Source organism: Eucalyptus grandis, chromosome 10, assembly GCF_016545825.1.
Source record: "Eucalyptus grandis isolate ANBG69807.140 chromosome 10, ASM1654582v1, whole genome shotgun sequence".
Classification (NCBI taxonomy): Eukaryota; Viridiplantae; Streptophyta; class Magnoliopsida; order Myrtales; family Myrtaceae; genus Eucalyptus; species Eucalyptus grandis.
Genome location: NC_052621.1, coordinates 26,719,820 through 26,732,939, shown reverse-complemented (window position 1 = coordinate 26,732,939; position 13,120 = coordinate 26,719,820). Strand labels below are relative to the sequence as shown.

The 13,120-nt window shown below is 39.2% G+C and overlaps 1 protein-coding gene across 1 annotated transcript; it reads left to right on the top strand.

Moving 5' to 3' along the window:
- The first annotated feature begins 4,516 nt into the window (after nucleotides 1–4,516).
- On the top strand, nucleotides 4,517–5,344 carry LOC104430362 (probable histone H2B.1). Its single transcript, XM_010043099.3, has one exon. It carries the CDS (start codon nucleotides 4,608–4,610, stop codon nucleotides 5,040–5,042), a length of 435 nt encoding a protein of 144 aa, XP_010041401.1. The 5' UTR covers nucleotides 4,517–4,607; the 3' UTR covers nucleotides 5,043–5,344.
- The last annotated feature ends 7,776 nt before the right edge of the window (nucleotides 5,345–13,120 follow it).

Genomic DNA, 13,120 nt, shown 5'->3' with positions numbered 1-13,120 from the left:
ACGGAGATAATAAAAATATCTCACGACACTTTTGTCTACTTTATTTTTTATTGTATTTTACTCTATTTTTTAATTAAATTCTTTTTTTTATTTATTTCTTCCCCTTCCATCGTTCTCAAATAAAATTTTATTAAATAGAAGATTATACTAATATACTTAAAATGCCAAAACACATAAAATATGCAATAAAAATATATTTGTGTTGAATTTATATTGTAAGATAGAATTAAATTCAAATATATAGCCAAGTGACAGACACTCCGAGAAATAGAAGAACTCAACGAATTTGGGGTATTGACCCAGCCATCTTTGCGGACTAAGGGCTTTGGCCTTTGTTGTTTCATCGCCTACCAGCGTGTCAAGGTCTCATTGCCTTTTCTTTCGGAGGGTTGGTGTTGTTCTTGTCCGTTGGCTCATTTTGGCTATTTTCGCTTGTCTGGTTGTATTTTCTTGTAGCTTTTCTTTCTATTTGGCTCTTTCATGGATGCCGTTTGGCCTCCTGTTGCTACCTTGGTAGCTTTTGGCTTCTTTTTCCTTGGCTTCCTTCCACTTGACCTGGCTTATTACCTCGTTGAGTGTAAGTTTTTTATGCCAGTTTCCGAGTTGTTTGTTTGGTTTAAATCAATATATTCTTACATTACAAAAAAAAATCAAATATATAAATAAAAGGATTAAAAAATAAATTGTTATTTTTTGTTTTTTTTAATTTCTTATATTATAATTCAAATATTATTATATTGAAATATAATTTTATTTTTGTTCTTTAAGAAGTTTGTTACCGATAAAAATAACTTTCTTATTATCAATGTTATAAATTCTATCCACATTTATCCAACCTCTCTCGTGAGATAATTTTATCTAGCTTTTTCCTGTCTTGAAAAGGAACCAAACACAGGATATGATAAATCTTATTCTATCATTAATTTTATCATAATCGCTAAATGTAACCTAGGAGGCAGAAATTGTTGATATTAGACAAATTGTTTTTCTTAATTTAATTTTTGTAGCACCAAAGATATTTCATTTGGAAAGCATGATGAATTATACGAGTCCTTATCGTCATAAACCATTCTTTCTCTATGCTATGTTATCCTGCATCTCTCGTTGAGAAAACTTCCTCAAATCACGTCATTGATTAATAAGTTACAAGTTATAAACAATACTTACGATCAAATTTAACCAAATATAAACATGCGCAAGATTCATCTTTGTATCTCGTCAATTACAAGATTTTCCTTCAATCGAGGATTGATAAAAACATGTTTTCTTGTTTTTTTTTTATTTATCCATTCGGTATTTTATAAAAGTTGGTGTTTTTGTTTGGGGACAATGACACAAATAGTAGTTGAACTTTGACCAAATGTGTAATATAATGCCCAAACTATTAATTTGTTTATTGTAATTTTTGAACTTTAATTTAATGTGTAATATAATCCCTAAACTTTTAATTTATTCAATGTAATTACTGAACTTTTGATATATGCTAGACTTAGTCTCCAAAGTATATGAAAGTATTAAATGTCGTCATTCCATTAAGTCAAGTTTAGGGTTAACATTAAATGTTCTCATATAATTTGGGGATTCTATTGATTATGTACCAAAAGTGCAAATATCACATCGAACAAATTGAAAGTTCATGAACCACGTTATATATTGAGTTACAATTCAGCCACACTGAACCAAAAATTAACAAAAAATCTCATTATATATTGGGTCAAGTTTATGAATCATTTGTATCGTTTTCATTTTTGTTTAACTAAGCAAGATAGAAGAAGGGGTAGGGCGGGCTCTCTCTCTCCCTCCCTCCTCACTGCTTATTGCACCAGCATGGTCAGAGTCCATACCATTCTTGCGGAAGACAAAGGTGAAGAAGAACATAGTTTAGAGGTTGAATGTATCTACCAAGGGGAGATGTTGTGTGATATTATATTCTGTCTATTTTATGAAAAAATAAATGATTTAAAAAATATTTTCTTAAAACACAATCACTCATATTGCTTGGAATAATTAATCAATGAAAAATATTTTCATTATTGACAGCAATTTACGTTTAAAATATTTTCGTGAATGATTGAAGATATTTTTGTTAATTCATTTTTGTAGATGATACGGGCAATCATTCTCAAAAAAATCACATGTCACTAGATGCGGCGGACTGGCTAATGTACACAATACACCACTTGATGGGCACAACAACAGAGAGGGAACGATGTCGTTTTTTCTTTGGCAAGCTCGAAGGGTTTAGACTAATTGAGTTACGGTTTCACAATTTGGATGCAAATTAGGTAGGAATCGAAAATTTTAGTTTTCCTGGCACTTCACAGGTCCGAAAATATTCAAGATTGCATTCATGTCGAGATTGATTGAGTGCAATGCTAAAGGCCACAAGCCATTTAATAGCATTGTCAATTTATTTTTTTGAGTTATGGCTTGAGATCAAAACCGTAATCGAACTCTATCATTAGTCATAAGAGTTTTGATACAAAACCTTAAATGCCGTTTCATCTCTCTTCTTCAATTCAGGAGCAACCAAAATAGACGTCAATTACGAGCCCGTTTAAAAGATCGAAGATAATGCCAATTTTTTGTATTTTAGAGTACATTTGCTGAGCTAGATAAAACTTTTGATAGGATAACTTTTAGGGCGTGTTTAGTAACGATTCTATTTCAATGAATAATTTTTATGAGAAATTATTTTTTCTATTTTTGTTATCGAAAATAATTTATGAGTATAAGAGTGCGTTTGGTAACTTCCCAAAATTTATATTCCTAAGATAGAAATACGTTTGTTAAAATTCTTAAATTTCTTGATTTCTTTTAGTTTTTTTTTTCCTTTTTCTTTTTCTCTTTGGCCGATCATCGGTCATTGCCATGGTCCACAACCGGCTAGGCGACGTCCGGCTCGGCATCTCTAGGGGTTGGTGACTCTCTAGCAAGGTCGCCGACCCTCTTCTGGCTAATCGCTGGTGCTGGCCATGACTAAGGTTGGTGATCGACCAAAAGGAAGAAAAAGAAGAAAATAGAAGAAAATAGAAAATAGAGAAAAATTGATTCTAAATATTGTTTCCGAGAACAATAAGTTTTTTTTTTTTTCTATTTCTTGTTTTTGTTCCACATCTACTCCCGGAAACAATTTTTTGTTCTTGATAACAAAAGTTTTGCTACACACGTTTCTATTTTTTTTCGTTCCTCGAAATAAAAGAATAAAAATTTTTGTTCCGGAAACAGAATTTTTCTTTAACAAACAGGCTCTTATTCTATCAACGTTTGGAATGACGTGGAATATGGATATAGCTCGAATATAGTCAGGATAAAAGGAGTGTAATAGACCCATATAGGACATATGAAATTTCAAAAACTTTAAAGAGAAAAAAATGCGGTTCTTTCCCCTAGAAAGTAAGGCATGACCTACTTCTCGCCTCGGACCACTAGAAAGAATTATGTTGCTCAACTCCATCTTGGCGGGGAAATTCATGATCTTAATCGGAGCCTGGCAACTCCTTTGCGGAGAAGATGATCCACCGAAGGCAGTAGCCATGGCGACAGACTCCTCAGCCGCATCGCTCAAAGCGAGTTGGACCGAAGGAGCTGCTTGTTCACGAACCAGATGTACGCACTGTCTCGACGGGCCCCACGACACCTCGAGGAACTTTGCCTACTAGTCTCTCATCCATAAATCCACTTTCGTCCGTATTGCCTCTATCGTCGGATGCTAAATTGAGATTTGGCATGATCCTCGTGTCAGTTCTTTTGGATTTGAAGAGAGAAGAAACCATCGAAGGTGAAGAGCAGGTGCAGGAGAGGGAAGATACAGAGATCGTGCTTGATTGAAGAAGAGGGTAGCTTTTGCCGCAGATGGTGAACTTGAAATGTTAAATGGGATATTTGAAATCCTATTATTTTCTTATTCCATTCACATAATATGTAAAGTCGATCAAACATAGTCTTAGAGAACTTTTTTATTATTATTTTCGTGTGTTGTAAGAGTACGTGTCTTGTTTGGTATGCTTGAAAATAGAAGCCAAATTTGTTATATATTTAGTCACAGAGAATCCACAGGTCATGATCAAACTCATATCATCCAAACACCCTGTACTTAGCAGGTCTAAAGTAATGAGAATTTTGCAGACTCCCATGATTAAAATATTATTCAATAAAAAAATATTTTAATTTTAGATATGCATATATAATAGGAGGAAGTCAGTGACGTGTGAAATTTTATAAGATATATTAAAATGTAAGACCTTTTTTTTAAACTTTCGAAGGAAAATTTTAAAAAGTTCGCCCAAATATTTGGCTCTGATGCCAAAGTTCGCTTCCCGCCCCACGACAAGTCAACCGATCCTCGTCTAACTCGTACGTCTAAATCAAATCCCAGCCCTACACACAAAAGTACCTCCATCTCAATCCAACGTTCCTAAAGCCGCCAAGTCACGGATCCGCGAGCTCCCCTTGCAACCAATCAAATGCAACCTCCCACCCCTATATAAACTCTCGACAGAACCCACTTTCTCCTCCATCTCAAGGTCATCGCATACGTCTCTCGAATATCTCTGCCGTCTCCTCTAATCTATCGTCCCGATTCCATTTCCCCTGTTCGATTCCTGATGGCACCGAAGGCGGAGAAGAAGCCCGCGGAGAAGAAGCCGGCGGCGGAGAAGGCACCGGCGGCGGCGGAGAAGGCCCCCGCCGAGAAGAAGCCCAAGGCCGGGAAGAAGCTCCCTAAGGAGGGCGGGTCGGACAGGAAGAAGAGGACCAAGAAGAGCGTGGAGACCTACAAGATCTACATCTTCAAGGTGCTGAAGCAGGTGCACCCGGACATCGGGATCTCCAGCAAGGCCATGGGCATCATGAATTCCTTCATCAACGACATCTTCGAGAAGCTCGCCCAGGAGTCCTCCCGCCTCGCCCGCTACAACAAGAAGCCCACCATCACCTCCCGGGAGATCCAGACCGCCGTCCGGCTCGTCCTCCCCGGCGAGCTCGCCAAGCACGCCGTGTCCGAGGGGACCAAGGCTGTGACCAAGTTTACGAGCTCTTGAAGCAGGGGTGGGAAGTTCCATGGCGGTGGATCGTCCGTGGGTTGCGGCGGCGTTCGGTAGATAGGCTTAATTTTTAGCGGATTAGGGTTTAGGACTTAGTTTGGCCGTTCCTTTTTTTTAATAGCGTTTTTACGTTTTTTTTTATAAAACGTCATATGAAGTTCGGATCCTGCTGTGAATGACATATGAACGATTGGTCTGGTCGATGATAGATCCGTTACAACACCTTAATTTATGAATTACTGTTCGACTTGCAGTTCTTTTATCTCTTCGAAATGTGAAATGATCGATTAAAGTTGCAATTTTCTTTTTCTTTTTTTTGTTGGAGGTTGTCATGAAAATGGGTTTGAATTTCAGAGTCTTATAGGATGGGAGGGTTGTCTTGTAGGCATCCTTTCAAATGATAATTACCACCTTAGTTCTTAAACTGCATCTCCAATTCATGCATGCCATCATTTTTGCTGGATTTCATGATGTGATAGGTCGAGTAAAGAAGTAAGGGAAGCTGCCTGCCGAATCATTATTCAGCTAATGGGTTTTCCTTGGGAATTTGATTGGATGACATCTTCCATTGGCAAGGCCTAAGTTGGGCGAAAGACATGTCATCTAAGGTTAAGACTGTCATGTAGTGGACGTGCTGTTGCTGCAAAGTTGGGAGCAGCATATATTCTTCCTTTGGAACGAAAGGGGTGTCTCTTATTTGGTCCCTGATGCCTTCTGTTGCACCGTTTGAAGAGACTAACGACTTTTGAGGTGCTTCATGACGAGGAATTTTATGGAGCGCTTGGAGGGGTAAGTAGCTGTAAAGAAAGGATATTTTTACAATGCCGTCACCAAGCCATACCAGAACAAAGGATATTTTTCCAATGCCCTCACCAAGCCAAACCGGAACAAAGGATGTTTTTCCAATGCCCTCACCAAGCCAAACCACAGGACAAAGGATGTTTTCCAATGCCCTCACCAAGCCAAACCAGAACGAGGGATGTTTTTCCAATGCCCTCACCAAGCCAAACCAGAACAAAGGATGTTTTTCCAATGCCCTCACCAAGCCAAACCACAGAACAAAGGATGTTTTTCCAATGCCCTCACCAAGCCAAACCACAGAACAAAGGGGTTTTTAGGAGGGCGATTTATGTTGCTTATGCTTGTTTAGGGGGAATCTGATTTTGGGATGGATTTTAATATAACCTGGCTGTAGCTGTAAAAACATGTGCTAGGAATATGATCTAAATTTTGGTCTTAAACCCTAAATTTGAGACATAACTGAGGAAATTAAGTGTGAATTATTCTCTTCTGGAGGCATAAGAAACTAAAGTAATGGCTTGCGGTATGGACTCGGTCAAGCTCCATTTTATTTGGCCAGATCTTTCATTTTAGAACAAGTGAGCATTGTCCCCCGGCTTGGAAGCTGAGTTTGTAGTAACAGTTGGAAAACTCTGACCCCTATTCTTTTAAGTAATCTAAAGCCGCTTGCTTCTGAAGTTCTTCATCATCACACATGGCCAAACTACCCCGCTGCGAGCTATTTGTTAGTAGTAAAAGTACCTCGCTTTCTCTGTATCTCCAATTCATTTATCCTGAGTTAGTCGTATGCATGTCACAGGCTGCTCTGCTTCTTTATTTCCTGTGTATTTTTTCTTTTAAATTATTTAGGATTGTGTTGCTACACCTCAGAGAAAGGACTGAGAAGATTGTTTTCACCATTCGGCTCGGTACGTCTGGCTCGATCATTATCAGAGAGCACAACTTTGAGGTGTTATTGACCTTGATATCTGGTCTTTGTGGTCATGCCGATCAAGTATCCAAGTACTGGGAGGCCGAAAGGTTTGGGTTTTGCTGCTGACGAGCCAGAGGTCGCAGTAGCCCTCAAGCAGGAGGGTACTCTTCGTAACTTCTTGCTTTCGGGTGCCATTGGATGTGATTGTTTTCTATGAAAATCTTGGTTCCTTGGGTCACCGATGTTTTAGGTAGATGGTGGAGGAGTGATTTATCTGAAGAAAAATGAAATGTGCAGAAATATTTCCGAGTAAAATAAATGTGGAGTTTCCAGGTCTATGGAATACTCAAATCATGTTGAAACTATCATGGTAAACCTTCCTTTCTAGGCAGCTCCTGCAAGGCAGCAAAATGGCTAGGAACAAATTATGAGAAATCTAGAGTCTCACTCTCACTCTCTGTGAGATATCTCCTTCTGTGGTGCAAAGCAAGAAATCAATGGCATGTTTCTTTAATCTCCAAGGTAGAGTAGCTGAACAGAACATGCCTTAGCATGCCAATTGCTTGCCACCTTCTGGTTTGACTATCCTAAATTTTATTCTTTTACAGCAGTTAAATCCTCCTCAGCATTATGAGCAACAGTTGGTCTGACTACCAACAGTTATGGTGCTGGTCATCATGTCAATAACAGACCCTGTTATCAAGCCAATGTAAGATAAACAGCAACATCTCAAGAAGTGTGAAAGTTCAATCACAAGGCAGCAGCTAAACCAGAATCTTAAAATCGAAACAAGTTAAGATCAGCGAAACCAGAATCTTGTGAACCCTTCAAGTTATGAGCAATGCAATCAGCCATGTAAAGTAATCCTTCATGTTGCGCAAGGCCGCGGCTAAATTGGGGAGTGAGACTGGAGGAGCTTTTGGTCGGAGGTGGCAAAGGCAAAGGCGGCAGCGTGGTTAATTGGATGAAAAGAGAGAAAATATTCTGATTGGTCTGCCTATTAAATACGCTATATCTATATTACAAGACCACACCCCAAATTGAAATTATTACTGATGATGTACCAATAAAACCTCCCTATTTTCACGCTCTCTGGTACACCAATCAACATCTCTTACCTCGTATTCCTTCTATCCTTCAAATTCTCTCACATACCAAACGAGTTAACACGTACCCTCCGCAAAAAGTCGCTCCTTTACAACAAATCTCAAACATCAAAGCAACAAGCTCTCCTTCATTCTTCAGATAGATCCCAGGACTACCCCCAAACAGTAAGACAAAGAAGATCAGAGCCCAGAAATCCTCTCCATTTCCACTACCCACTAGAACGACCAAAACAGAGGCAGCCGGAAAAATCGCTCCTTTACAACATATCTCAAACTTCAAAACAACAAGCTCTCCTTCATCCGACAGATAGATCCCAGGAAAACCCCTATACAACAAAACAAAAGAAGAGCAGAGCCCAGAAATCCTCTCCATTTCCAATACCCGCTAGACCGACCAAAACAGAGGCGGCCGGGAAAAGCCCCACGAATCAAATCGACACGAGAGGACCAACTCACCAGTTCCGACCAAGGACCTCGTCGGCCCTGTACGAAGTGAAGCGGGGATTGTCGTCGCAGATCTAGGGCTTCTCGGGAGAGACGGCTTTGACCATAGCGGAGAGAGCGCGGCCCTCGTCGGAAAAGCCCAGCTTCAGGAGAGAGCGCGATTCGGGAACAAAGAGGTCGGGAGGAGGAGGCCGTGGAGTAGAGAGAGGGGCCGTAGTCGGGAGGGAGAGTCGCCGTCGTCGGAGAGCGAAAGAGGCCGTGGAGTAGAGAGAGAGGCCGTCGTCAGGAGGGAGCGTCGCCGTCGTCGAAGAGAGCACGGCCGTCGTCGGGAGGAGCGTCGCCGTCGATGGATGACGACGTGGGATGGCGCACAAGAATGGGATGTACTTGATGCCTGGGTGTGATATTTCATGATTGTAAGTCTTGGGCAATAGCTTGTCTTTACAAATGGTTTCTCGATAGAGGTGTGATTGCCATATTTTCTTGGTGATTGGTAAGCTGTATTGGTCTCATTATCTATTTCTACATCATTCCTCTAGATAAATTTAGTGGCTATGTATTTGAATTTGTTCTCTGTCAAGGTAGTTTGTGATCCATCGGCTGCTTATATCAGTTAAAGAAAGTAAAAAAATTGAAATTCTGGTGGAAGTCTTGAGTTGGTATTGGAGGTTGTGTAATTACTGAATAGTGTCGAGTTTGAAAGACTCAGAAGAAATTGCCTCATTTGTGGAGGATGCATTTTTCTGTTAATTTGAACATGCCATATAGCCGGCGGGGAGGGCGTCCTACTTTCTTATTCCATGATTCAACAGGTGTCCTCATATCCATGACTGCTTATGATGATACCATACGGAGTGCTCAATTTATTTAGGATGCGATTTAGGATGGTTCTATTGTAATTTACTTGAGGTTGCTTTGCTCTCCCGTTCACAGGACAGAATGTTATCAATATACTTCTGTTATTCAGTACTGCCTTTCTGCTTCTACTCCGGTCTCTTTCATCCTATGAGCTTAGATATGTTCCCTTGGGAGTTTTTTCTTTAAAAGAAGCTGAAACGTTGACATGCTTCTGTTTGGCAATCAAGATTCTGATAACATTCTCTCCCCCTTTTTGGGTAGGCAGTTGTGAGAAATTTAAGCTTGTATGGAGATTGTTTGATAGAAGCTGAGAGCTGCCGACTCTTGAGAAAATGCTTGAAGCTAATCTCGCTTAAAGAGTATTCTTCCAACGCACCAAAAGCAAAACGGAAGTTGAGCCATTTTGCATATATCTCCAGTGGAGTTTGGTCATAGTGTTTGTCATGACAAGAGCACAGTTGTCAGTCTGATCAATGATAGATATGCATATTCCGTGCACTCATTTGTTTCGGTGGTTAGGTTCTTCGAATTCAAGAAACTTTTGATTGCAATGTATACCTCCCGTGTGGGAATGAGTTTTCTCAGTATGTTGTGCAACTCCGTTGGTGTTTGAGCTTTATGGTATGCTGCAATATGTCATGCAGTTCCTTGCTTCGGATTCTACTATTGTACGAGCAGTTCGTTGCTTCGGGATCCTCTTCTGGACCACGCCTTGCTTCTGGCCGTGCTCATCTTCTTGCTCGTTCACATATTCTTGCCCGTTGAGCGTTCACATTTATGAAAAAGGAATCCAAAAAGAAGATCCTCGAGCTTTATCAAATCGTAAAGCGTTTTATAGGGAAATTTTGGAAGTGAGTGTATCTTTATTGTTCAAATTTTGGATGATACCAATTAGTAGAGGGTTTCTTATTTATATTAGAGTCTTTTTAATTACAACTGTTGGTCTCATCTCTCATATGATGATAGAGATCTATTCTTATAAGCTAACATCGCCTCTCAATCCAACGGTGGAATAATTCGTTTCCGATCATGGTTGAAAGATTCAATCATCGTCTCGACTAATCCGATGATAAAGATATGTTATAATGGATATCAAATCTTGTCTCACGATACCATGGTGGGTATCAAGTCCCACCCTTCAATTTGATGGTTTTTGTCTCTTTGGATTGATGATTTGACAATCGGTTGGCGACATGCAAATCTTATTATATCTCTATTTGGTAAAAGAGCATGAGGAAGTTTCCTAGTAAATTGCATAACACATATACAGATAGACTAATTACGGCGCAAACTGTAATGAGAACTTCTATTTAATTGATTACATCACACTTTTTGAGTTGACTTAGCATAAGCACGAGTCCTGTGCCTTGCCTTTAAACCTTTTATTTTTTTTCGTCAAATGAGGTCTCTTGAGTCTTGACGTATGGTGATGCCTTTTATTTACCTGAAGGGTTAGGTGGTGAAACCATCATTGATATGAACGAGAGTCGAAAGATCTTTGTAAAATGTAATCTCTGCCTGTTCGCTCGCCAACATTCTTTTCTTATCCCCAAGCACCATTTTTAGTATGATCTAATTTTTGGAAAAAGTAATTACGATAAAAAAAATAAAATGTGAGAGAAGAGTTCAAAGACTCTTATAGGTAAGTATTAAAGAAGAACAACAATGTTTTTTCTATCTCTTTTTGCCAAAGATGTTGATATTCTTTTATACAAACCCAACATAAAAATCTTATTTAGATATATGGTAGTGTTATGGTCTGTGATTCTCTCGTATAAGTGAACCATTGGGAGTGAAGTTTGGGTTTATTAAGTGAACAGTAAGGATGTAAAGAGGATGAACACAATTGGTCATTGGAGTGACATTAACAAAGTTGGTGCTAGATATTTTAGGATAAGATGATTATATTACTTAGGAACTCTAAAAACAAGATTGACTTTCTGTGCACAAACTGATCGGAAGCTGATACCGCTCTCGTAATGGGATCATGGCAAGTCGAAACTAGTCATTGAGTTTAAAGAGATTTGTTGTTTTACTCAATAAACTAGATGTCCGAGCTAAATTAGGCATGATATGATCTCATATAAAGAAATTATTCGTAATATTATTCTCTGAAATAACTATAGAAAGAAGATTGACTTGGTGAATTCCGCTCGCCATACGCCACTCGAGTTATTCCACAATCAAAGAATTGTCGACCCATGACAAATGATATTAGAGCAGGGATTCCTTTAGTAAGTGAGTCATTCAAGCGAAAGCTTGTGGTCTTTCCAATTCTATGAGGGTGGAGAGTAATTGCTGGGGCCAAGGAGGCTTGGACAAAGTACGAGTCTTGTCTAGCTTCATGGATGGCAATTGGGGCATAGGAAAGAATTGAATTACTTGTTAAATGGGGATAATGTTTATGTATCAATGGACAAATCTTAAGAGAAGGTTTGGTATCATGTTTACAACAAAGGAGACCCTCCGTTGGCTTTTTGAGATCAAGAGGAAGAATGTGCTGCCAAATGGAACACAGTTGGCTAGGGTGCCACACTTGTCAATGGAGCATAAGTGACCAAAGATTCATGAACGACTTTGATCAAAGGGAGCAACTAATGGAGTGGAGTAGCCTATTTTGTTGGGCAAACATTGCCGCTTATGTAAGTATTGGGGAGTGGCATTGATGTTTAGGGAGACGCAGCAAAATAGTTCGCAATGAGGGTGTTGCGAAATTAAGTAAGGGAGTTTGTCATGGTTCGTAATTCTCCCATACTCATGAACCCAAGCTTGAGATTCTTGAGTGAAGAGTGAGGATGCGAAGAGGATAAACATAACTAGTTTACGCGAGTGTTGTCAAGACGATTAGTGCTATGAGTTTTAGAATAGAATATTATATTACTTATGAGCTCTGAATGCGTAATTGGTCTCTCGTGCACAAACTTGTTGGGAGCTGATACCACTCTTTTGATAAGCCCATGGCATGTCGAATTTAATTGTTGAGCGTAAAGAGATCTGTTGTCTCGCTTTATGGATTAGATACCTAAACTTCGTCAAACTAGCTTTTTTTCTATAATTGTTTCAAAGAATAATACGACGAATAACTTCTTTATAAAAGATTATATCATGCCCAACTTAGCTCGGTTGTCTAGTTCATCAGTAATTATTCTGTGGTCAAGAAACTACCGACCTATGACAATAGCATGGCGAATCAACTTGGGGAGGAATTTGATAGGATATATTGACATAAACTCACTTTCAGTAAATTTAATGATAGGACAACTCTTTTATAAAACCAGCAATTTAAATCACGTGAGAAATTAAAATTTGCATATCATTTTTACTGGTGATATTTCTAATTAGAGCTTGTCAAATCACTTAATTTGCTAATTTTGTAAATTGATAAGCCCATCAGATCACCTATTTACTCTTTTCCAAGATATGAAAACCACAAAAGTACATAATTTCTTTATAAAATATGAAAAAATATTATTGAAGTATATTTTCGTCAAGTATTTATATTTTCTCTATCTCAAGTCTTAAATGTCAAATAAAAGACAAATTGCGAACGTCACAAAGACCTTTAACTTTTATCCCACCACTCCCGCGGTTCAAACTAATGCGAAACACCTAATGTTCATAAAATATACTTCTAATTGCATTTGAATTAAAAATTAAAATCATATATAACCTTCATAATCTTTTGAAATTTCGAAGACGTAATTGTGGGGCGCCCAAAAAATTATCGCGCGGACGCTGGCCTATAGAATATCTGGTTCCCGCCTCGCGGGCAAAAACGACACAGCCCCCCAATCCGAGGGCGCTCACTTGCATCTAAAACGGAATCCGAGCCCTCCGCGGAAAAGTCAAGTCCGCCTCGATCCGACGCTCCAGACGTCGCCAGGTCACCTATCCGCGAGCTCCCCTCGGATCCAATCAGATCTCGTCTCTTCCCCTATATAACCTCTGCGCAA

Bases quoted from the DNA above. Each gene is read 5' to 3' on its own strand.
- LOC104430362 (XM_010043099.3), top strand. From the start codon at position 4,608: ATGGCACCGAAGGCGGAGAAGAAGCCCGCGGAGAAGAAGCCGGCGGCG.